Here is a 23,790-nt window from a genome sequence, read left to right as displayed (position 1 = left end):
CTGGCACGGCAGAGTTTCGCCTTGCCGCCATGGCAGCTGCGACGGGCTCGGCGGCAGCAAAACCGGCCAAGTCCTGCAGAAAGTACCGAACGGTGAAGCGGCACCACGGCATCTACGGCTACCGCGAGCCGCCCCTCAGGTGAGACCCGCCGCGCCCCGGCGAAGCTGGGCTGGCACAGAAGGGGAGTCCTGGCTTTTCTCTTGCCTTTAGACAGCCTAGCAGCGTGAAAAGGAACGTCAGAAAAATCACTCTTCTCTAGATTTAGATTTATTTTAAACCTTTGTTTGTTTTGACAAAAGTCACATTTCCTACTGCAGCATAACTACTGCGCGTAAAGCACTGTAACTCCAGTAGGTTCAGGGTATAGCAGGGTAAGGAATCTCTCTACTTTCCCTGTGTATTAGACATTTCCCTCAAATATTCCCTCTGGCCAAGGGAATGGGACTGTGGACCAACGGATCGGTGACCTGACGAAGTTGGTCCTTTGAATATGCTTACAAGGCATGGCTTAGGTTATGATTTATTTCTGAGTGATTAAAAGGTGTTTCCTTCTCAGCAAAATTGCAGGAGACTTGCCCAACAGCTACATAGCAGTATGGTTAGAAAACTTCCCAGCTGGTGGCTGTTGCAGTACTTCAGACCTCATCATTTCCTTCAGGGGGAAGCAGTCGCCACAGGTTGTTAGGCGTAAGCCTCTGCAAGAAGGAATATTTCTGCAGTTCCATAGGCAATACCCAGCTTCAAGCCGGAAACTGAGAGCTGTAGCTTAGCAAATGTGTTGACAGCACCAGAAATGGTGATTTGATACTCATCCACAGAAATCTGCATTAAAGCACATGAAAGGACAGAGGTGAGCAATTTGTTGTGCTCTGTGGTCCCGTGCTCCTGTCTCCCTCAGCCGGGAACGGGGACAAAAGGCAACTGCGTTCTAAGCATCTGTTTCCCCGTTCGAACAAGAAAATATTTTATCACTATTCAGTGAAAATAAAAGGCCAGCAGCACGTAGTGAATAAATGAATGTTAAGTGCTCTTGCTGGAAATATTTAGACAGCACTTTGTTCCAGAAAAATACAGTGTCTTGCTAGCGTGATGTGCAAGCTGTATGGCTGGAAATGCTCAGAGAGGAAAGACTGGGATTCGCGTTGGGGAGCGGGGAGAATTTATGACAAGCAAGCAGTGGGGAAGAAAAGAGGCAAATCCTGGAGATACGGAAATCATCTGAAGAATTCATCAACTTTAAGGCAATAAGGTCATGCGAGTTCCCTGGCTCACTGCTGTTACGTTGCTCTAATAGGTTGGATTCTGTGCAAATCAACAGTTTGCTGGGAATCTGAATGGGAATAACTTGTCTTGTTTTTCCTCTTGTGGGGTGTGTGCTGGGCTGCCAGCAACTCGGACGAGGATTTCGGTGAAGAAAAAACTGAGAGCCATGACCCAGAGCAGGTCTTTCAGAATATCCAGTACCAGAAGGAGATTATGTCCAACATCCGCTGCCGGCCATGGCCAATGAGGCAGAAGCTGAGGGCGCTCAGGTAAAGGTCTTGCACAAAATCTTTCAGGCCCACTGACTCTGACAGTTACCTCCAGCCTCAGAAGTTTTTCGGTGTAAACTGGAGGGATTGAGCACAGAAATTGTTAGGAGCTGCTAGGAGAGCATGCTGTGAGGATGCCTTGCGGAGATCTGAGGGTTGGCTGCAGGCAGCAGCCGTGGGGTGGGAAGTCTACAGGTGGAATTGTCTCCTGTGCATGCCAGTGGCTCCCTTCAGACAGAAGAGGGAGCAAGAAATCGTGCTTTGGCTATTAACCATTAAAACAGTCTGTCAGCTATTCAGTGGTCTGTTGGTAATCCTCAGTAATACGTTTTTAAGTCCCTTCAGACAGAAGAGGGAGCAAGAAATCGTGCTTTGGCTATTAACCATTAAAACAGTCTGTTGGCTATTCAGTGGTCTAAGGAAAGGCTGTTGGTAATCCTCAGTAATATGTTTTTAAGCTAAATTGTTGCACTCTGTCCCAAAAAAGGAAAACAGTTTGCCATTTTCAAGGTGATTGCATGGAATGAGAACAGAAGCTGGTCATAATCTTCAGGTAATACATTGTAAATGGCAGTAAATATAGCACGCTTGCAGGTTTAAAAGGTATGTTCAGTCTAGGAATAACGGGTTTCACAGCTTAAGATTGCAATGATTATAATAACAATTCCATATTTACAAGGAAAGTGTGGGTGCCTAACTCTGGGCTGCCTGTATAAATTGCGTCAGGGCGGTCACAGTGTGGTCTGTTAGAGGCTTGTTTTCGTTTTCCTTCTCATCTGGCCTCTTTCTCTTAAAACTCTGCCTGATGCCAGGATGGCATTTAGTCATGGGGAAGCCCTACCAGCAGTAAAGCTCTTGTGTAGTCTTGGAAGCCAAGAGCTTTATGCAGAGTCTGTGACTTGCTGCCTTCCTGCTCCTGATGATGAGGTTTTGGTGGTCCCTATCCACCTTCTGCTGAGGTCATAGACTGTGTATGACCAGAAGCAGAACCAGATGAACATGCACCTCTTTGCACCTTACAGCAGCGCTACCCCACGTTTGCACAAGAGGTTAACTAGGCTTGTAAGGGGGAGCTTTTTACTTTATTCATTTAGGTTGTGTCTTTTTAAAAGAAAGACTTGGAATCAAAAAGACGGGGGAAAAAAAACCAGAGGAATTAAAAAACTCTCCCTGCAGTCAGACTTTTGAATGCTGAGTTTTCTTAGTGGTTTTAGAGTGTTAGTAAAAACCTCAATAGGAGAAGAAAAAAAGCTTTGTCTGGTTAAGGATTTTATGGTCAGACAGCCCACAGTTGTGTTTCAGAGCATCTGAGAACTTTGCTCGTTGCTACTTGTGCAGAATAAGGGGCTCCAAGTAATGGGATCAGTGTAAAACAAATTGCCACCCTTTTGTGCAGGCAAGCGAAGGAGATCGTGCTGAAGTACGAAGGGAGGCTCACGAGAACGAGAGGTTACCAAGCTGCTGGTGCAGAGGTACAGCTGCTTCTTCTTAAATTACAGCTCTTTTCTGTACCAAATCTGCAGTTTTCATTCACAGAAGTGTATGTTCGCTATGCAGTCCTGACCTCCAACTTAGGAACTCTGTAGAGGGAGGAAGAGGCAGTTAAAAGCTGCTTTATTTTGGGTTATTTTGTTTTGTTTTGGTTTTTTTCCTATTGTGAATTTAATAATTACATTGTTGCAGGCTCATTTGATGTGTTGAGGGATTAATGTCCTTCTGTTAACACAGTATAAGCTTCCTTCTCAAATAAACTACAAATACTGATGCCTGCTAGAGAGGTGATGGGAATGGGATACCAACACGATGTCCGTATTCTCTGAAGAGCTATTTCACCAGGCTCTGAGGCCACAGTTCAATAGTGTAGTATGAGAAATGTGTCTAGCTTTATAGTTTGGAAGACAATCCTACAATAGCTTATGGTAAATGCACTGTTAAAGAAGGTTTTTGCTTGCATAATACTCATAGATTTGCTAAGATTAGATTCAAATTCTTTTTACACCACTGAAAATAGCCTCTGGCCCTAGTTGCTGGAAATTAATCACATGTAGGAAATTGTCCCTAATATGCAATGAACAGAGATCTTTAGTCATCTAAGCAGTCAAGAATATTTTGGCCATCATAATGAGGAGGATTTTACTGAGTAACTTATCTTCATTCAAAAAGGTAGGGTTAAAACAGTAAAATAGAACATTTAATTCATGTGAACATGTGAAAGGCAGCATATGTATCTCTTGTTCTGTTATGTTGACCCACAGCACAGGCTAAAAACACCACTTTCCAGGGTAGGAAAGGGTCATTTTGCCTAGTTCTAGATTTGTGTGTGACAAATGCAGTGCAACTATTATTTATTAACATAAATACCGGTTTTTGCCTTTGACTTGCGCGAAAGTACGGTGTTACCTAGAAAGAGAAGTAAGTGCTAAGGGTCTGCAATATATGTCAGTAAACCAGAGATTGGGCTCATTACTTGTTCATATCCCCCTTCAATAGCAAAATTGAGGCTTTCATCTTAGAGTTCACAATGACTAAAAGTAGATGTCTAATGTAATTGCCTCTATTGTGTGTATTTGCTTGAAAATATTCAGCACAAGGACATAATTCAGCAGTTAATTAATACCACTCATTATCTGTGGGGAATTGTATTGTTTTTTTCTAGCACAAATTAGGGAATATAGCCTTTGCATCAGGGTTAGATTCTGCAAATGCGACAGAATGAGCTGCATGGGGTTTTTTTTCTAACCCGAAGGGCTTCATTTTCATGTATTTTCTCTGAAAATAGCATGGTGACCAAGGAGACAAAAACTGTAGCACAGCAAAACAGGCTTAACATCACCAAAATTAAGAATTCAGTGGTTGAACATGTGCTAAGACCAAAATGCAGCTGTAAGTGTATAAGTTTTTAAGTAAGTTTTTAAAATTGGCCAGATACAAACCGTTCATAATTGGACAATCCATTCATGCTGTTATTTATGAAAATTGAAGTGAAGATACCTTTTACTGTTTTGACATTGAAAGCATTTTTGCTTTTTGGTTAAGTTATATTTGCATTGTATTTTATTTTACCTTTGCAACTGCTGCCAGGTGGCCATAGTCTGGATTCTTGGAGTATCAATTATCTGTTCAGGTATGCAGTAGGCAGGGAAAGAAGTGACAGCTGTCTAATTATAATTTTAACAATTGCTACTCCCGCATGGACAGCTTTATATACTTTACATACCCACCCTACAACAGGGTTCAAAACCCTGTTTTCTAATGAAAGTAGCAATCCCAGCAATTCCCATGCAATTCCCAGCATCTACGGTCTCTTTGCTTAATTAAAATATTCTCCGTTCATGCAATAAAATACCCATACCACCATGAGAACTAACTAGCTTCAGCCAAAGAGATTGATGATATATTCAGTGATTAAAATGTTATTTACTTCTCTTTGTTTTAGGAAATTAGATAACATGGTACAATATTGACATTGCTGCTGACTAAAATACAGGGTTTTTTTGAATAACTAGCTGTACTAAAAATATATCATAATGCATGATATACAAATACTATTTTTCTGTTGATACTGTAAATTTATAGCTCTATTTCAACGAACCAAAAACCGCACTCAGTTCTGCACATGCAGATTTTGTTTCTTCTCCCATGTGCGTATGCATACCCCACCGCGTGCAGGAAGGTGTTTTCCTCTGACCACGTGAAAAAATGGAGATTAAGTAAAGACTACAAAATACAACCACACTTTTTCTGCAGGTGTCAGCTATAATACACAGAGCAGTGAATGCAATAGGTAAATTTGCTGCTGTTGAAAGCTTATTTTTCAGACAAAAGCTGGCATTATGCTTTGCTTAAATTTGTAGTTAGTTGTCTGTTCCTTTGTTTATCCTAGCAATCAAATTTATTATGTGTAGTGCAGCAGGATTCCCTCATAAATTACACAGAGGCTGGGCATCCCAGCAATACTCAGCGTGGGTGAATTCTGCTGCCTGGGCCTTTTCTGCAGCCCCCGACCATGGAGAAGGCGACCGGGAATGGTACCTGTTGACTTCCTTCTCTTGGTTCCTCACAGTCCTTGTATGTAAAAGATGCAGGTTCGTGGCTCCTGGCTGTACTCTCAGAGGTGTAGAAAGGGCACTCTGTCTCAGCTTTGATGTCATTTGGCTGGTAAATAGGGTCAAGGACTCCCGTGTCCCCCCACATTTTGTGTGTTTCTAAAAGCCACCATGGTTTGCTTTACACACCTTACCCACGTGCTCCAAGATCTTAGTAATTAACACTTGTGATATGTCTTGTGATATAAGATGAAAGAAACATGAGCTGCCTTTTTTTTTTTTTTTTTACATGCAGAAGTGTCACATCTCTCATTTCTCTGCTTTTTTCTCAGCTTTGGAGGAAATTCATTCGACTGGCATATAATTTTGTGGTAATCTTTATTCCTTGGGAAATGAGAATAAAGAAAATTGAGAGTAAGTATAAAGATTAATGGCACTGAACAGTAAAGCACTTTCTAAAATGCTGGCTCTTAGGGTTTATTTTTGAACTTACTGAATTAAACAGTATTTGGGAGAAAGAGTTAAATGCAAACGTTCAGCAGTGATGTTTTGATTTAAAACTTTGCTTTTCCTTCTTTTCCTGGTGCCTTAGACACTGCACAGTTCTCATCTATGGTCATAGTGGTAGGTAACCTTTTGAAAGTCAAATTTGCCCTGTTGTGGTTCTGAAATGCAACAAGATTTGGTTATAGTTTACCACAGTCTGAGGGGCAGCACCTCAGGCCAACATCCCCAGATCTGCCCAGGGTTAAGTGTGGTTGTAACCTGCATCTTTGAATTGAATTAGAGCAGCCCTTAAGGTCACATCAGCAGTCACTCTGTGCTCACTGGTAAAGGAAAAGGGACCCATTGTGTCACCCAATGTAGCAGCTTCTTCCCTAAGTGCTGCTGCTAATCATGAGACTTCCCCAACAGACTTTGTGTGGGAATGTGTTTTCCTCAGTGACATGTTATGTTTTGTCTCCTTTGCTGTATGCCCCACCTGAATAAGAAAGGGGGTGTTTTTTGGTTTATTATTCGAATAATACTTCATGGATGAATGATATAAGCTTTTATAGGCTGTGTAGCTCAGAGAACTGTTTTCTGTGGTTTAAGGTCATTTTGGTTCTGGAGTTGCCTCTTACTTCATCTTCTTGAGATGGCTATTTGGAATCAATATTGTACTTACCATAATGACAGGAGCATTTGTAGTCTTACCAGAGGTAAGAATGCATTGCTAATATTTACCGAAAAATGCTTCCTGTTGCACTTTCCTTTCTGAATTAAATAAATGCCACTCTTAAAGGCATACATCAATTTAAAACGTACAGCTCGGAGTGAATTATTTAAAACAAATTCCACTATTAAGGGTTTTTTTCTGCCAGAGGATAACACACTTTTGCTGTTAGTGTTTGAGATGATGCTTTGTCAACACGGTACTAATGCTTTTACAAAATATGTACGCATCCGATTACTGAAATGGAGAACCAAATCCTAAAAGCTGTAGTTGGTGTTGAGTACGCTCAAGCCCTGTTAAGGTTATTTACAGGCAGAAAAACATAACATCCCTCTCCAGACTCTGGATTATTGTCCATTAGAAATAATTTTCTCTAAGTTCTGAACAGCCACAACTTTGTTTAGTTCTTGCATGCAAGTAAGGCTCTATTTTACCTTTTGTTAAATTATTCATAAATATTATTTTGCCTCACCTAGCGCGTGCTTTAATAACGTTATCAGAGAACATGGGAATATCTGATTTTTTGTCTCATTGACTAAACTAAAAAGTTAAGTACCTCCAAAACAAACAGAAAAGTAAACTGAAATAAAAACGGCATTCACTTTCATCTTTTACTTTTATAAGGCAAAATAGATTTAATCTTGAAATACCATTTTGAAATCAAACACTGTCATATTTAATTTAAAAATGCTTAAATTAAAACAAACATTAAAGCTATTTTGTTAATGGTTTCAGTTCTCTTGTCACTTCTCAGCCATTTTTAAGATGTCTGCAGCGCACTGAATTTCCTCATAGGTAGAAACAGATGGTAAAAAAACCCCTCGTTTCGTTTAGCGGAAAATGAATGTAGGATTTCTCATGGAGTTTCTAGTTTAGGATGAGGAATGATGCCATAATCCCTATCCTGATAGTATCACCTGTGGGGGCAGCCCTGGGTGGTTTCTGCTGCGCCACCCCAGGTCCAACGGCCTCGTATGGTTGCTGAAAGTTTCTCTCTTTTTCCCAGCTACTGGCCGGAGCACCGTTCGGCAGCACCGTCAGCAAGACCATTCCCAAGGAGCACATTGCATCTGCTCAAGACCTGGACACCATCTGGTCACTAGGGGCAAGACTAAACCCACTCTTTATTCTCTCGCTGTTCTTCTTCCTTACGGCCTCTGGTCTTTGCAGGGCTACCTCCAGTACTCGGTTTTGTTTTATGGCTACTACGGTCGTGACAGGAAGATTGGGAAGGCTGGATACCGGCTGCCTCTTGCTTACTTCCTTGTTGGAATGGCAGTGTTTGCTTACAGCTTCATCATTCTCTTAAAAAAGTAAGACTTCCTACTTATTGCTGTGCGTGCTAAGGCAATCATTAATGATTTCTCCCATTCCCTCTGTATTTACTCTGCATGGCTCTGTTAACCTGTTCAAGGCTGCTGATACCGGGGAGGCAGACGGAGGTTAATTCTAGCTTGCTCCTTATCCTGTTATCATTTATCTTGGCGCTCTCATCAGTTTCCCAGCCTATAAAAGGATGGCAGCACAGATGATCTGTGTGCTTTGTGTTTATATAAGTGTAAGGTCCAACACTCTCAAAGTCCTTTCTGCTTTCCTCTTTTCTGGTATAAATACTTCTATGACAGAAATCTTTATTTTAAGTGTAACTCTTTCAGCATTATTATTCCTGTCTATTGAAATACAAATATAAAAATTCCATCCTAGATGTAACATCATCTGCATTGTTTCAGCCGGTGTGTGCAATGCTGTTCCGATGTGAACTTAATTCCTTTGCTGTTGAAGGCCCAGGAGTAGGAGTTCTTTAGCACAGAGCAAGACCGCTGGCGCTGATCATAAATCTAGGACTGTGTAGTGCTTGGAGAGGGGCAAGGTCACTCCATCCTCTCCTGATTTGCTTCCCTTCCCTTCTGGATGCCTGTTTATCTGGCACAGTACAGTCGAGGGATGTTTTTAGCACTGCCTGTAATAACTCTGTTTTGAAGCTGAACCTTCACTTTCCATTTATTTTTGTTCTACCTGCTAGTTCGTGCCAAGGATCACTGACATGTTTGACACCAATCTATGCATCTGCGGTTTCTGGATATGATTAGCTCTTCTTCTTCTGATTTAGCTCACTGACTCTTTGCTTAGCTGTTTACAGTTCCCCTTCTAACATTGTCCTTTTGGATGCCCTTCCCTTCACAAGCTATTAATCTTACACACTGCAATACTCTGCCTTCTTGCCTGAGATGAGTCGGTGGGGTGTCTTTTCCCAAGGGGTGTCAAATGGCACTGGGGTTCTATTTGACAATACCATATATTTTGAGGGTGAAAACAATACAGAAAACAAGCAGATCTTGCATGTGGTCACTAGTTCTGCCGAACTAGCTTGTAATTACAGTAACAGTGATCTTACATTATAGTATCTTCCAGCTGGATCCTACCTGGAGATCATATAACTGAAATGTGCTTAAGTCCACAGCTCTAGTGAGATTTCTATGCTTTATTTGTCAGCTATAAAGAATGTAAATATTAAAATGCCCTTCCACACTTGGTGAGTCACTTCTGCACTAGAACCAAACTGAAGTTCCTTCTCTGAACCTCACACCATTTTACTTTCTTCAGCAAGCTACCAACAATGACGCTAATCACTGCAAACTTTTGGTAGTTGTAAAGGCATAGACGTCTGAAAACTGTGAACCAAACCAGTGATTTCCTTCATGTTCATCTTCGTGCACTGACAACACTGAATATTGGTTATTTTTTTTCCAGAATGGCAAAGAACTCAAGAATGAGTTTAGCAAGTGCCTCTGATGAAAATTACACTTTCTGTTGGAGACTGTTCTGTGCTTGGGACTATTTAATAGGAAACCCTGAGGCTGCAGAGAGCAAAGCTGCTGCTATAGTTAATAGCATTAGGGTGAGCAAACAACCTTCCAGTTATTTGAAGTTGATTGGTTTGTTAATCTGTAAGTTAATATGTCTGTCTCCTCATTCCCTGGAATTTCCTATTGTTACTGGTATTCATTTACACATCTGCTTTCCCAGGGGAGGGCTGGTGTCGCATCGTATTTGCTGGCACTGTCATTCTGCCCCAGCGAGGCCATTGTGCTCTTCTTCAGAAGAGTTTTATTTATTGCCACTCTGTGTGGCAAGAGGTTAGATAACTAGAAACAAATTTGCTTGTGATGCAATTTCACTGAGTAATAGAATCAAATTCATGTTCACAGTGTGACAACACTCATTTATTTCATCTCTCTCTAGCACATGGTCCAGGGACATCCTGCAGCTCTCGCAATATTAGAAAATTGCTTAAAATACAGATGTTTTAGAATTTAAGAACAGATGTGGTTTTCATCAGAATTAATTTATCTCCAAATTTTATTGTATTCTATTAAAGTCATTGGACAGATTTACTTCAAATTGTGTGAAGGAGAAGTTACTAAGCTATGAGATTTAGTTATTTTGATGATTGAGGATAACTTTTGTCAGTTCTGTATTAGATTATTGATACCTGGATTCTTTAGGCACATCCTGCAGGTAGATCAGGCTGTGTGAACCTCTGGTTGTACCCCACTGCAGATGCACACATGTATTTGATAACTGTGCATTTGTTTCTTGGAAATCTCCTTTGCTATCTAAGCTCACCTACTGCTCCTAAAAAGCTCTGCAGGACAGAGAGGTGTTTATCTGCTTGTACTTCCAGGATGTGAAGTTTTTTATTAGTATACTTGATACCTTCTGTGAAAGATCTGTGCTTTGTGTTTGCTGAACACTATTTAAAATGATAATGCTGTGTTTCTTTCAAGGAAGCTATATTGGAAGAGCAGGAAAAGAAGAAAAGCAAAAACTTGTATGTATATATAAGACCAGAGATACTTTTCAGAGCACTGTTTCAGTGCAGATAGCAGTGCTAATCTGCTTGTCTCCTACTTCTAAAACCATATTAGAAAAGATCCCTGGTGTCATAAGACAACCTACCATATTGGCTGCGTCTCGTCTTTTCTTTTTTTTTCCCCAGGGCAGTGACTATAAGCTTAAGAATTATTGCAAACATCCTTGTGCTACTCTCACTTGCTGGAAGTATTTACATCATATACTTTGTTGTGGATCGATCACAAAGGTTAGAGCGTGCCAAAAAGGAATTGACTCTTTGGGAAAAAAATGAGGTACACTGTCTTCCTGTCACCTCCGTGTTAGAAGCAGGATTATTGTCTCTGGGCTCTCTGTAGTGATGTTGTGCACAGAGGTGCTAATCACAAGAGGTTAGCCAGGGGAAATAAGGAATGAGAGGGTGGAGTGGCAGTTACCTGGATGTCTCTTCGCATATTTGCTCCCTCTGCTTTGCAGCAAGGTGTTAGCAGAGCTGAGGTGGGCAGGGGGATGCTGCAGGTGCTCATTGCACAGAGTTCCAGCTGTTCCCTGTTTTTTGAGGGCAAGGCATAAACTCTCCTATCACTTACAAATCTACTTTTGCGCCCGTGACTGAGCTGAGCAAACACTAGGCCAACGGACTAGAAGGAATTGGCTTTTGATTTCAGCCGGGGGATACTGAGTGTTTGAGTATTCCCATTCAGAGGAATGAGAGGGTACTGAGGGAAGGCACTGAATAGGTATGGAGAAGCTATTCATCCATTTCAGAGGCTGGCTTCATATTTCTCACATGTTAAGTTTTTATTTTAATTAATAAAGTAGTAACATTAAAGCTAGAATATCTGGAGTCAAGATTCCTGAGTGGTATTCCAGATCTGTAATTTTGGATCACAACCACTGTTACTACTAATATCAATGATAACTTTCTAAATAATCTCCCCTGAGAAATGCAATCACCGAAGCATGTGTGCCAGCAGTATTTCACTCAGCAGCCCAGGTACGTGATTTACATGCAAAGCTACAAAATGCTGCACTTTTCTGTTCTGTAGGTAAGCGTAGTTGTGTCACTGATCACAATGATTGCACCCTCTGCTTTTGAACTTGTGGCAGCTCTGGAGATGTACCATCCAAGGACCACTCTTCGCTTCCAGCTTGCCAGGTATGGGCATTCTGCAGTGTAGAAAATATGTGGGGAGAAGTGGAGGAAGAGGAGAGGTGTGTTCTGGCCGCGTGTTTTAGTCCAGCCAAAGCAGAGCATGTGTGAGAAGCCGATGAGATAAGAATGCCAATAACTCCCATCTTGTTGTTTTCAGAGTTCTTGTTCTATACCTGGGAAACCTCTACAGTTTAATCATTGCTCTCCTGGATAAAGTGGACAGTATGAGCGTCACTGTAAGTTTAACTTGATGTTTTTTGGTGTGTAAGGCTGGTAGACTTTGTAAAAAGAATTCCATTTACTGTGATATAAATGAATTCAGATGAAAATGTGTTTGAAATTGATTAAAACTTATTACAGTTTGATAGAATTGTGAAGTTCAGTTTAGTTTGCAATGTTGATTTACAACTACCTGTATTTTTTAGGATAACTGGATCCATTTGATTGCTAATGCATCGTAACAGATTTGTACATTGCTTAACTACTTAAAAAAAAAAAAACCCAAACAAAAAAACCCACATAATTTTATGCCAGATATTTCCAGCTACCTAAAATCAGCTTGCAGTCTGGTCCTTACAGGCTTCATCTGTGTATTGATAACTACCTAACAGTCACCTAGTGAAAATACATGAAGATGTGCCCCTGTGCGTGTGTGTTGTAGAAGGTATAGACACCTGTATGTATGTACAGTTGAAAAAGTAGCTTTCAGGACACTTATTATTTCAGGACTCTGACATTAACAACAGTGCAAGTAATTCCACTGGCTTCTTAGCAACGAAAACGCTTCCTAAAGAAGACAATTTATCTACGACTATTCCTGATGTACAAATTAAGAGCAATGGCATTGTCACATTGGAAGAGAGTCGCACTCACAGCCTGACAGTCTCTGACTCGCTGGCTAACAAAACAGTTTCCCGTAACCATAATACCCAGAACCCACAGGATCAGTGCTGGGAGACGTATGTTGGTCAAGTATGTAATTGTTTTATCATCTCATCAACTTCCTCCTAATCCACATTTGACAAAAAATGGAAATCCTGTTGTGCTCTGTTCAATTTTAGAGGTTTTCTTTGTATAAATTTCTGATTTTTGCTAAGGATTGTGCAGAAAGAGTAAAGACTATGCAAAATGATTTGGCCACAGAGACAAGCTTTGGTTTGTGTTCAGTATCTACAATGGGTTTAGCGTTGTACAAATGTTCTTTTGCCAGGCTTCGGTCTCCCTGTGTGTGAAGCAGACATCTCATGTGGCCTTTCCTTTGGTCAACTGGCAGTGGCACTAACATACACAAAGGGAAATTTTAACCGCAAAAATTCAAAGCATGTCATCTGATCCCAGTCTGCTTTGGTGTCCGTCAGTGTTGCACTGATGTCTAGGCCAGTAGATCAAGAATGATGTCGGCATGCTTCTGACTTACCAAACTCCTTGTTCCGGAGTGACCAACATTAGAGGTCTTGTTTGATCGTCTGGGGCAGAAGTCCCTTCCTAGGTTTGAAAGGCTGATTTCTGTTCTTGTATGCCCCTCTCCCTATTACAGAGGCATTGGGAAATGTTTAGAATTGCCATTCATGGGGTATTTTTGGTTGTTTCTTTCTTCCCCAGAACAGATTTGAGATGTTTGGAACTGAATCTTTCTCATTTAGTTGTGTGTGTATATATATATAATTGAGCTTTCTAAAGCTCAGTTCAGTATAGGATAACACCGTTAATTTTTTAAGCACTAAACAGGTCTCTTATGGCTTGATGACCCCAATGCCATTGGTTTTGTCTTAATAATAAGCATTTCTCATTGTGAAGCACTAACTGTTGTAGTACATATTTGCTTAGTATAATAAAGGATTGGGTACAAGAGGAAAAAAACCCAACCCATTTCAGTTTATTTAGATATGGTTTTAGATCAGTCATTAAAAAGACAGCTTGAAGCCATTGTGACCAGGGTTTTGTTGCTGCAAGCAATGGAAGGCACACTAGAAGCTTGATTACGTTTGTTCTCTGTGCTAGGACAAATGCAAGTGAGGGAAAAGTCCAACAGGAAAAGCTTAAAAGGAAATAATTTATATGTTCAGGTCCTATTTCATCAGGATACTATGCTAGAGCCAAAATACAACATACAAGTACAAATGCAATCCTTTCGCTTCCAGACTGACTCAGGGTGTGTGAACAATATGTATTTCAGGAGATGCTAAAGCTCTCGATTATCGACATGATCTTCACCGTTGCAAGCATCCTGCTAATTGATTTCTTCCGCGGGCTGTGTGTCCGCTATTTAAGTGATTGCTGGTGCTGGGATCTAGAAAGCAAGTTTGTAAGTACAGTCTTTATCAAACTAAAACTCTGAAGATAGGTAGGCTCGATCCCTTAGTGCTGAACTTCCTTAAGGCCTTTCAACAGAGAAGGAGTTTTTGGTAACAGACGTCTGTAAAGGCATAGCTAACTCTTGAGTTTAAATCGGGGGGCACAGGGTAAATGCTGTGATTGGATGTTTTTCTCAAGCCTATTCCCATGGCGGTGGTGTAAATACCTCTTTGTTTTTCCCACAATGGGATCATGGAGCAGTCCCAGAGTCAAAGATGTGACAGAGGGCATGAGGTTGCTCCTCACATCCTCTTTCCTGTAGCTGTAACATCCATCCATAATGTAGATAGTGGTTCAAGAAGCCTTAACAGAAAGCATGTAGCCCTTTAAGAAAATTCCAGCAACTAATGTTTGGTTAGCAAGAAGCTGTTGGCATGAAAGGCTGAGGTCTGTCCTTAACTAGAGAAGTGAACTGAACTAGAGAGGAATTAGTTTGTTTAATCTCCCACTGCAGAGTCTGTTTTACTGTGTTCCCGCTGCCTGCCAGAAGTCAGTATCTGGCCCAGGCGTTTCAGGCTGTGTGCTGTCTGCAAACTGATTCAGTCAACTGCTTCTAATAAATGATCTGAAAAAAACACTGACAGCGTATTCATCTGACACTGTTTCTTGTAGCCAGAATATGGAGAATTCAAAATTGCTGAGAATGTACTGCATTTGGTCTACAACCAAGGAATGATCTGGTATGTAGTCCATAAGCAACTTTTTCTTTTTGGCTGATTACTAAGTCAATCTGCTGATTTCCAATGAAACCTGTTTAAGTAGAATATTGGTAATGCAGTCTTTTATACTTAACAGACGATCTCTTACAATAATTGATAGTGAGCTGTTGTTTACCTGTTTTTTTCCATATGTTCTTTTGCTATTAAAATTGCTTCTGGCAGCACTGAGAACTGAACTGAGATTATTTTTTCCAGGATGGGCGCCTTCTTTTCACCTTGCTTACCAGCATTCAATGTTCTCAAGTTGATTGGACTCATGTACCTGAGGAGCTGGGCTGTGCTAACCTGTAATGTACCGCATCAGCAGGTTTTCAGAGCATCACGGTTAGTGAAAACAGGAACAAAAGAGAGAGAATAAATCAAATGCAGGCAGTGGAAATGCCTTCTGTGCATAGGAACAAAATGACAGGAGGTTTTGGCTCTGAAAGGTGATAGTAAAGGAAAACATAGCTACTGAGAGCCTGGGGAGTTTGTAAAGCAGGGCAGTTAATAGGCAAGAACTGGAAAACATGTCGGGGAATGTTGCTGGGACAATATGTGTGGCCTACCATAAATGCTTTATTTGCACACAAATCTGACTGAGCACAATAACCCACATGTGTTAACTGCTGCAAATCCTGTTCCTTGACGTTTCTTTATTTGAAAACAATGAGGTATCTGCTCGTCTGTTGCGCTGCACAACAGATTTCCCCGGGTTTTTTTCTATCACAAGGAATATCTTAATTGTTTACTCAAAATGGCAATAATTCAGGGCATCTTTAAATCCTAAAAATCAGTTATTTCTAGCGGGTTTTGGAGATGAATCAACTTCTGCCACTGTTCTTTTTCTCTCCCAGAACAGCTGGGCAGTACGGTCAGTTTTTATGTAAGCAGTTCTCTGGCCGCAGCCATGGTATCTGGAAGGCAGTGCAAACAGGGTTTTCATCATTAGGAGTCTGTTGAAACTGGCTCTGTTCAGGCTTTCTGATGATTTTGATCTTTCAGAAACGTAGGTCTTGAACTTGTTAGGTGGATACAGACTTGCCCCTTTCATGTGGCCTCTGTTTTTCTCGCTGATTAGTGTAATCTGAAACATGTTACGCCTTATTGCAGATCCAATAATTTCTACTTGGCCATGTTGCTCTTCATGCTGTTCTTATGCATGTTACCAACAATTTTTGCTATTGCCCGATACAAGCCATCTTTAAGCTGTGGTCCTTTCAGGTAAGTTATAATAAACTACTGAAAGTTGCAAACATTTTATTTCACCCTCTCACAATAAATTCATCCAGTTCAACAATACCCAAATTACTGATTCAAAACAAAAGTTTTGTATAGACAAGACAGTGTCTTTCTGCTGCCAGTGTTTCCCAGTTTAAGATTTAAGTAGGTGAATATCTACATGTTCTGAGTGAGGCTCAACACTTTGCTTTATAGACATGGTTCAGTTATTTTATGTCTACACAGTGTGATGTGCCACTCAGCAGACGTCACCGTCTTGTGTCACAACTCGAGCACCCTTGAAGCCTGGCCCATGCTTTTGTGCTTTGGAAAATTGTTAAAAAGCAAATAATGAACATGTTGCTTTTATATTTCTTTAACTGTACTGTTTCAGAGTAACTTTGGTTGAAACTCCCTGTTTATTCAGTGCAACACTGCTTAAAAAATGGGTGTTCCTTGGGTTTCTTACAGCTTAATTCTGCCTTCTTCCCCTCTCTTGTAGCGGACAAGAAAAAATATATGATATTGTTTCTGAAACGATTCAAAATGATTTTCCCACATGGTTCAACAAAGTGATTACTTACATCAGCAGCCCTGTGGTGGTCCTCCCTGCACTACTACTTCTGTTGTAAGTACTTTGCTTTCCACAGGCAGGTTAAATCGATTTAATTATTACTGTGCTTATCTCTGGAGAGACAAATGTTGATCCCGAGGAACACTGATTATTGTCATTTTATTAAGCATATCTGAAAAAAAGACCTGATTGAATATATTGTATATGGATCAGATGGGAATGAGAGTATGTTAAAAAGATTGCCATCACATTTTCAAAGGGAATTTCTTCTTCTGGGATACAAGAGCAAGTCCACTCCGTCGTGTCAAGTGGTGCTGGTCCCAGGGGGTTTCAAGATCCTTCTTCCCTCTCAAGAGCTCCTCAGAAATTAATTTCCACTTCCTCATGTTGTTTTAGTTCAGTGTGACTGTGAACAGGCCTCAGTCTATCATATAAAAAAGCTATCCAGTCATCCTGATTTCTGACAAGATAAATCAATTATGAAGGTCTGCTTTTAAGTGTTAATGTAATGTAGCTTGCTGCAGACTTTCCAGTGGAAGTCCTTCCTTACTCTAGTTCCTAAATAATTGTTCACAGCTGGGAATTAATATTTGCTTTGAGCTGCTTGAAATTCACTTTGCTTCTATGAAGTGCCATTTGTCTGGCACGTACCTCTATGTCGTTTTCTCCCCCTGTAAAATACAGACGAATGCAGAGTTTGTCCTGTCAGTGGGCTTTTCAGACAAATAGAAAAGGTGGAAGCAATACTTCCTTTTCATCACCTTTTCCTCTAAGGTCCCAGCTATGTAAATATGAACATATTTTATGAATTTAAGTAGATCTGTTGACTGCTTCAGACTGGTGGCTGAGCACATATGTAAATGTTTGTGGCATGAAGCTCTAAGTCTTTACTTCGTCTGAATGCCAGCATAATCCATTATGTCAGACCAGCTCTGATCTTGGCTGTGCCAGTGTCAACATGGTGTTATTCCAGTCAGGCAACAGGCTGACACTGGCATGAGTGTGCAAACTTAGCTGTAAATTCTGTTGTCTCTGTTCCATAACCCTGGGCTGGGGTGAAAAAGATGAGAAAATATTTATCGAAATCTTCATTTTGAGCTTGCCCAGAATTTAAACAAACCAACCGAAGGCTTGAATGCACACAGGGTTACATGCACAGTGAAGAGACCTGCGGAAAACACAGGCACAATTGGAACGGCTGTTAAATCTGTTTTCAGTGTCCTTCCTTTCTCTCGTGTGTTTGCATGAAAGAAGGCTGCGCTCCATTATCATGGTATAAAGGAAATGCTACAAAGCAGCAACTGAGCCTGTACATCGCTTTGACCTATAAACCCTCAAAAAGAAAACTGTTGGGAATGTTTGAAGTGTCTCATAATCACCTCTTTCCATTCTAGCATGCTAATCTATTACCTGCAAAGCATTGCCAGATCATTAAAGTTCACCAACAATCAACTGAGGATGAAGATCCAAACAGTAAGTACAGCACAAAGCACTTTCACACCAGTTTGGTGGGGCTTCCGTGAAGCGCTAGCCTCGTTAAATCTCTACAGTCACTTTCAGTGTTTAACAATGTAAAACCCATCCTGTATTTTCCATCCTTACACAGCAGTGGATTTACTTTCAAATCCAGAATTATTTACTGCTTCTCATTGTTCTGAATGTATTTTAGGAAAGAAGTGAAGATAAGAAAAAGGTGGTTCAGATGGCAGTGGGTAAGTTGGTGAGCAGTAGAAATGCCACTCTTATTAAAGCATTTGGTGTGGAACCATTTTGATTTCTTGTACACAGAGGGAAGTTCAGCTACATTTAGAAACCTGTATTTCCTGTAGCATCCTCCTTTTAGACGTTTTTTGAGCTCAGCTTCACTTAATCTTGGCAGCACTGCGTGTAGTTTATACCTAAATGCTGCTGGCTTCTTTGGACTGGGTATTTTCCTGGTGTTACCACCAATAGGCCAGTACCTGGGAGGCATCTCTGATCCAAATCATGTCAGACCTTGCATAAAATTCAGAGGCTAGTAGGCAGAAGAGAAGGAAGGGAATAGTGCCCACTCTTTGACGTGAGACGGTTGAATATTTCATCAGCAATGAAAATATTTCAGACTTAATTGTCCAGAGTGCCTGAGGGAATTTGAGGCTGCACCTTCCGCTTCTCAGATGTTAGCAATGAGAAACCGTGGAAAGGGTGCTGTCCTCCTCATGCCTCCCACTGAAAGGAACAACTAAAAACTTGCCAAGCCAAAGACATGATTCAGTAGCTTTATGGCTGGATCTTAGTGCTACTGTGAGCCCCTTGGAGCCCTCCAGGGACACATAAAAGGTGAAACGCCTGGCGTATCGCACTATAGCCATCAGGAGTGGCTGTGAAGGGCAGCGAGGTATGTCTCCTTTGTGACAGAAACCAAATTCAGCTTTTCTGGCTGTGACCAGCACGGTCACTGCAGCTAGTTTGCTGAAGTCAGCCACCTTCATACTGGCAGTGGTGTACATTGTGACCTAAAACGGGGCTCTTGAAAAGAGTCGTTGGCTTGTTGCCCATTTTGGAATCCTACAGTGCCACTTCTCTTCTCTGAACAGAGCGGGGTTCTGTTAGCATTGGATCGCCTGACTGAATGGTGAATTTGAGCCATTTACACATTAGCTTCTAAATTGAGAGACCTGCACAATTCCTGTAATAATTCCTGTTTTCTAGCCAGAATCCAAAATCTGGATGGGAATGACAAGAGACCAGAGCAAGAAACTGATATTATCAGTCAGGAGTCTTCTGTTCGGTCCTCCACTCCCCGAAAGAACGGCAGTGTCTTGAACTTTGAATCTCCCATGAGCAAAGGCACCAGAATACAAACCATTTCCCAGTCTGTGCCCCAGACTGTTCCTTCTGCTGATGTTGCAAGACCTGTCAACGCAACTCCCACAACTTCAGCCTCTTTAACGCCGGCTCCCTCAGTATCAAGTGTACGGAAACCAAGAAGCGATCACCTCGCAAACAGGCAAGACTGCTTGGGTTCTGAAGTGCCATTTATTCCAGCAGCAGCTCGGTGACATACCTGTGTTTATCTACGAAATAGCTGTGTATTCAGACTGGCCAGAGCAGTAAAACAGCCGAGGAACTATTCAAAAGCAGATTCATTCATGAGTACTTATTCGGATTGGTGGGACACCACTTCCTTAACTCTCCCTTAATTGAGATGGGACTGTAAAACTTCTGAAATTATGTAGTTGATGGAGTTTACGTACACCTCAAACAGAGATAAATACCAAGCTTCCCCTCTGGCATATAACTGAAATAGTTTCCACAGGACACTGTTTCCACAAACAAGACAAACACAGTAAGAGTGAAGGAACTCGGTGCAGAATGCCTGTGCAGGGCCCAGCTGTAGGACAGCCAGTTTTGGGCATGTTGGTTCTGACAGCAGACTGGTGCTTTAACTACCTGTTTTTGTCCAAGTGATCAGGTAAAGGGCAGTTTTAACCAATTCACAGAATAGTAAGAGAAAAGAATGGGAATGTAACCTGAGAGGTCAGTTCTCTGCTGTCGTTTCCCAGGGAAGAACAAATGTATCTCCTAATTTCTAGGGTATGCTCATAGAATCACGGAATGGTTTGGGTTAGAAAGCACCTTAAAGACCATCTAGTTCCACCCCCCTGCCATGGGCAGGGACACCTTCCACTAGACCAGGTTGCTCCAAGCCTCATCCAGCCTGGCCTTGGACACTTCCAGGGATGGGGCATCCACAGCTCCTCTGAGCAACCTGTCCCAGTGCCTCCCCACCCTCTCCGGGAAGAATTTCTTCCTGATATCTAATCTAACCCTCCCCACTTTCAATTTAAACCTGTTCCCCCCTGTCCTGTCACTACAGACCCTTGTAAAAAGTCCCTCCCAGCTTCCTTGTAGCCCCTTCAGGTACTGGAAGGTGCTATAAGGTCTCCCCGGAGCCTTCTCTTCTCCAGGCTGAACAAGCCCAACTCTCTCAGCCTGTCCTCATAGCAGAGGGGCTCCCGCCCTCGGAGCATCTTCGTGGCCTCCTCTGGACTCGCTCCAAGTGGTCAATATCCTTCTGATGTTGAGGGCTCCACAGCTGGACGCAGCACTCCAGGTGGGGTCTCACCAGAGCAGAATACAGGGGCAGAATCCCCTCCCTCGACCTGTTGGCCACACTTCTCCTGATACAGCCCAGGATACAGTTGGCTTTCTGGGCTGCCAGCGCACACGGCCGGCTCATGTCCAGCTTTTCATCCCCTGGTACCCCCAAATCCTGTGTTTCTCCAAGCATTCCTAAAACTTTGAGATTGAATTATCTCCACCCCTACAACTGAGTGTTTGACTTCCAGAGCAATTAATTTTATATGCATTAATTAGATGGATAGATGAGTGTGTGTCTCAATATTTCCTACCTTTTCTTCCTTCCCAAAGGTACCCGAGCGTTGTGCATGGAAGTGCGAGTGAGCTCTGTAAAACAAAGCCCTACACACCAGTGACTTTCAAAAAACACACTGAAGATGTTCACTCTGAGCCTCTCTTCAGAAAAGGCTTTCGGCAGGTAAATCCGGATGCCCTTGGGGCGGGGGCTCCTGTTTTTGTGGGACGTCGGCCATACGCTACCAGGTATTTTCTTATTAATGAAAATGAGTCCCGCAAAAAATCGCTTCGTTCTGCCTCCCGACTCCAGAGGCACTTCCGAAAAGATGAATCAGGAGAGGTTATTGAGTTGTACCCACACAACATCAGAAGATACGTGGTTCAAACGCCACACCAGGTGTATTCCCCTCATCTCAGTGAAGACGAGGAGGAACTTGGGAGAGAACTCGTGGGCAGATCCCATCGCCCTCGCTCACTGTCTGATCTTCACCCAGCACCACGGTTTTACATTGGGGAACGTGCTGATGGCCACGTTCTTCTGAGCAAGGATCTGGCCAGAGTGCATTACAAATCCTGGGATGATGGGTTTGAGCCAGACCTGGACAGGCCTCTGTATGCTTACAAGAAAGTGCACCTGAACTATCCTGAGCCACGTGTGAAACCAAAATCAAAGCGGAAGCTGGAGCAATCTCTAACAGAATCCGATTCCATTTCCCTTGAATCCAGCAGTGATCCGCAGAACAGCAGCAATGACCAGTATATCCAGGTCATTCACAGCAAGGAAAAGTATCCGAAACCTGGGACAAAACTCACTAAAAAGAAATCAAAAAACAGTGTCGATCTAAGTATGTCTGACCCTAACGAACTGGTGTGCTCAAATGTCTGAGGAGGTGCCCCGACCTCCTCGTGTTTTGAACAGGTATCCGTGCAGTTGTCATGCTTGCCGTGTGCCGTCTGTCAGAATAGGTGCAACGTGGCCTTCGCAGCAGCAGCGTCTCCAGCTGTTGGAGGTGGGAAAAGCGGAGTTAGCCTTCTGCTTTACTGTTAACTGTACCTTGCTTTGACGTCACAACTGATCCGTTGCAGAATTTGGAAGAGAAAATTATTCCAATTTATTGCTTGCTGTTACGCTGTTGAAGAATAAACTCCCCACCTACTTGGAAAATCAAGCTATGTAATTGGGGCACTTTAATTAAACCAGTACAAAAATACATCAGATGGGGGTGTCTCTGTCTCTTTGACCCAGCCACAGCTAAAACTGCTCCCACCCAGTAAATTCAGCAGGTGTCAGCTTCCCGCAGGCAGAGCTGCTCTCTACAGTATGACTTAGGACACCTCGACGTGCCTGGTTTGAGTGTGGCGTAGCTCAAACAAGTTGGCAATAGGCCAAGTGCAGGAAACGGTGAGTTTGTTCGGAGCGTGCTGCATGGGCAATGGAGCTGGGGGATCGCAGCGGTGCCTGCCAGCCTTCCCGGTGAATCCCTAGGTCGTCCGTGTTCTGGTGAGACTCGCCAGCCCAGTCTGATCGGCTTCACTGCAGAAAACTTTTCTGTCCATGGCCTTTAAAAACTTGCTTCGTTACTTCTATCCAGTTTTTCACCACCACTGCAGTTTTACACCGTGAGATGGTGAAGATTGCTTTGTGTGTGTCATTTGGATTACACTGGGATAAAAGGACCATTGGCCTTCAACCAGACCCACGCCAGCTCCTTCCAGTGGGTTCCGCTAAGCTGTGCAATGTTGCCAAGGCAGGATGGGGGACGGAGCTCTCCCGTGGGGTCGCGCCGGTGCCCTGCAGCCCCAGGTCTGCGTGGGACTGGCTGTCAGCCGGCACGACTGTGACTACCGGCTGCAAGGGGTTCGGGTGCTGGCGGCAACCTGAGTGACGTGGCCTCACAGCTGTCTGTTACCAGGAGGGAGGCTGTCTTGGAGGGGGCTGGGAGAACCACAACACGGCCACCCAAACCCAGTCCTGCCACAATCCTCCTGCAGGCAGGACTGGGCCAGGCTCACGGGGGGCTGCAGCCCCTCAGGTATGGGGAGGGGGTGTGGTACCCTCATACTCAGTGTCTGAGTGGTGTCTCACCCCTGCCTGGCCATGAAACACTTGGGGCTCACCAGGGCAGTGCCCGAGAAGATGGAGATTTACCGGCCAGACCCTGGTGGGTGGCCCTAAAGCTCTTAGCCATGAGCCCTAGCCCTGAGCCCTAAAGCCCTACCCATACACCCTTAGCACTTAGCCCTAAAGCCCATGGTCCTGCAGACCTCAGGCCAAAGCCATTAGGGTTAGGGTTCAGAGAACCACGAAGAGCTCCCTAGAGCTCCGGGGACAATGGGGATTCCAAAGGCATGGGCTAAGCACTAGAGCTTTAGGGCTAAGGATTTAGGGTTTTTGGGCTAGGGGCTAAAGGCTAAGACTTTACGGGTTTTTGGGCTAGGTCTGCAGGGTTAAGGCCTAGGGAGTAGGACTAAGAGCTAAGGGCTAAGTGTAGGGGTTTAGGCCTAGGGCTTTTGGCCTAAGGGCTTATGGCTAAGGCTTTAGGGCTGAAGGCTAACAGCTTTAGGTCTTTAGGGCTAAAGCTAGAAGAAGAAGGAAGGGGAGGACATTGGGAGTGATGGCATTTGTTTTCCCAAGTAACCACTGAATGGGATGCTTCCCTGTGGATGGCTGAACCCGCCTGCCATGACAAGTGGGGAATGAATTCCTTGTTTTGCTCTGCTTTTACGCACGGCTTTTGCTTTGCCTACTGAACTGTCTTTATCTCAATTCACCAGTTCTC

General features: G+C 42.8%; 1 protein-coding gene across 1 annotated transcript; it reads left to right on the top strand.

Annotated features, from left to right (window-relative positions):
- Positions 1–29: 29 nt before the first annotated feature.
- Positions 30–21,896, top strand: TMC3 (transmembrane channel-like 3). The gene is made up of 22 exons (XM_010154435.1): positions 30–139; positions 1,390–1,533; positions 2,930–3,005; positions 5,912–5,993; positions 6,675–6,781; positions 7,802–7,900; positions 7,966–8,108; positions 9,547–9,694; positions 10,584–10,627; positions 10,796–10,943; positions 11,697–11,806; positions 11,961–12,039; positions 12,530–12,775; positions 13,980–14,108; positions 14,771–14,838; positions 15,073–15,201; positions 15,970–16,080; positions 16,580–16,705; positions 18,046–18,124; positions 18,321–18,363; positions 19,343–19,640; positions 21,065–21,896. The coding sequence occupies exons 1-22, from the start codon at positions 30–32 to the stop codon at positions 21,894–21,896; spliced, it is 3,351 nt and encodes a 1,116-aa protein (XP_010152737.1).
- The last annotated feature ends 1,894 nt before the right edge of the window (positions 21,897–23,790 follow it).

This window comes from Eurypyga helias, unplaced genomic scaffold (genome assembly GCF_000690775.1).
Source record: "Eurypyga helias isolate BGI_N326 unplaced genomic scaffold, ASM69077v1 scaffold13426, whole genome shotgun sequence".
NCBI lineage: Eukaryota > Metazoa > Chordata > Aves > Eurypygiformes > Eurypygidae > Eurypyga > Eurypyga helias.
Note: the sequence above shows the minus strand (reverse complement) of the source record. Positions and strands in the feature narration are given on the sequence as shown.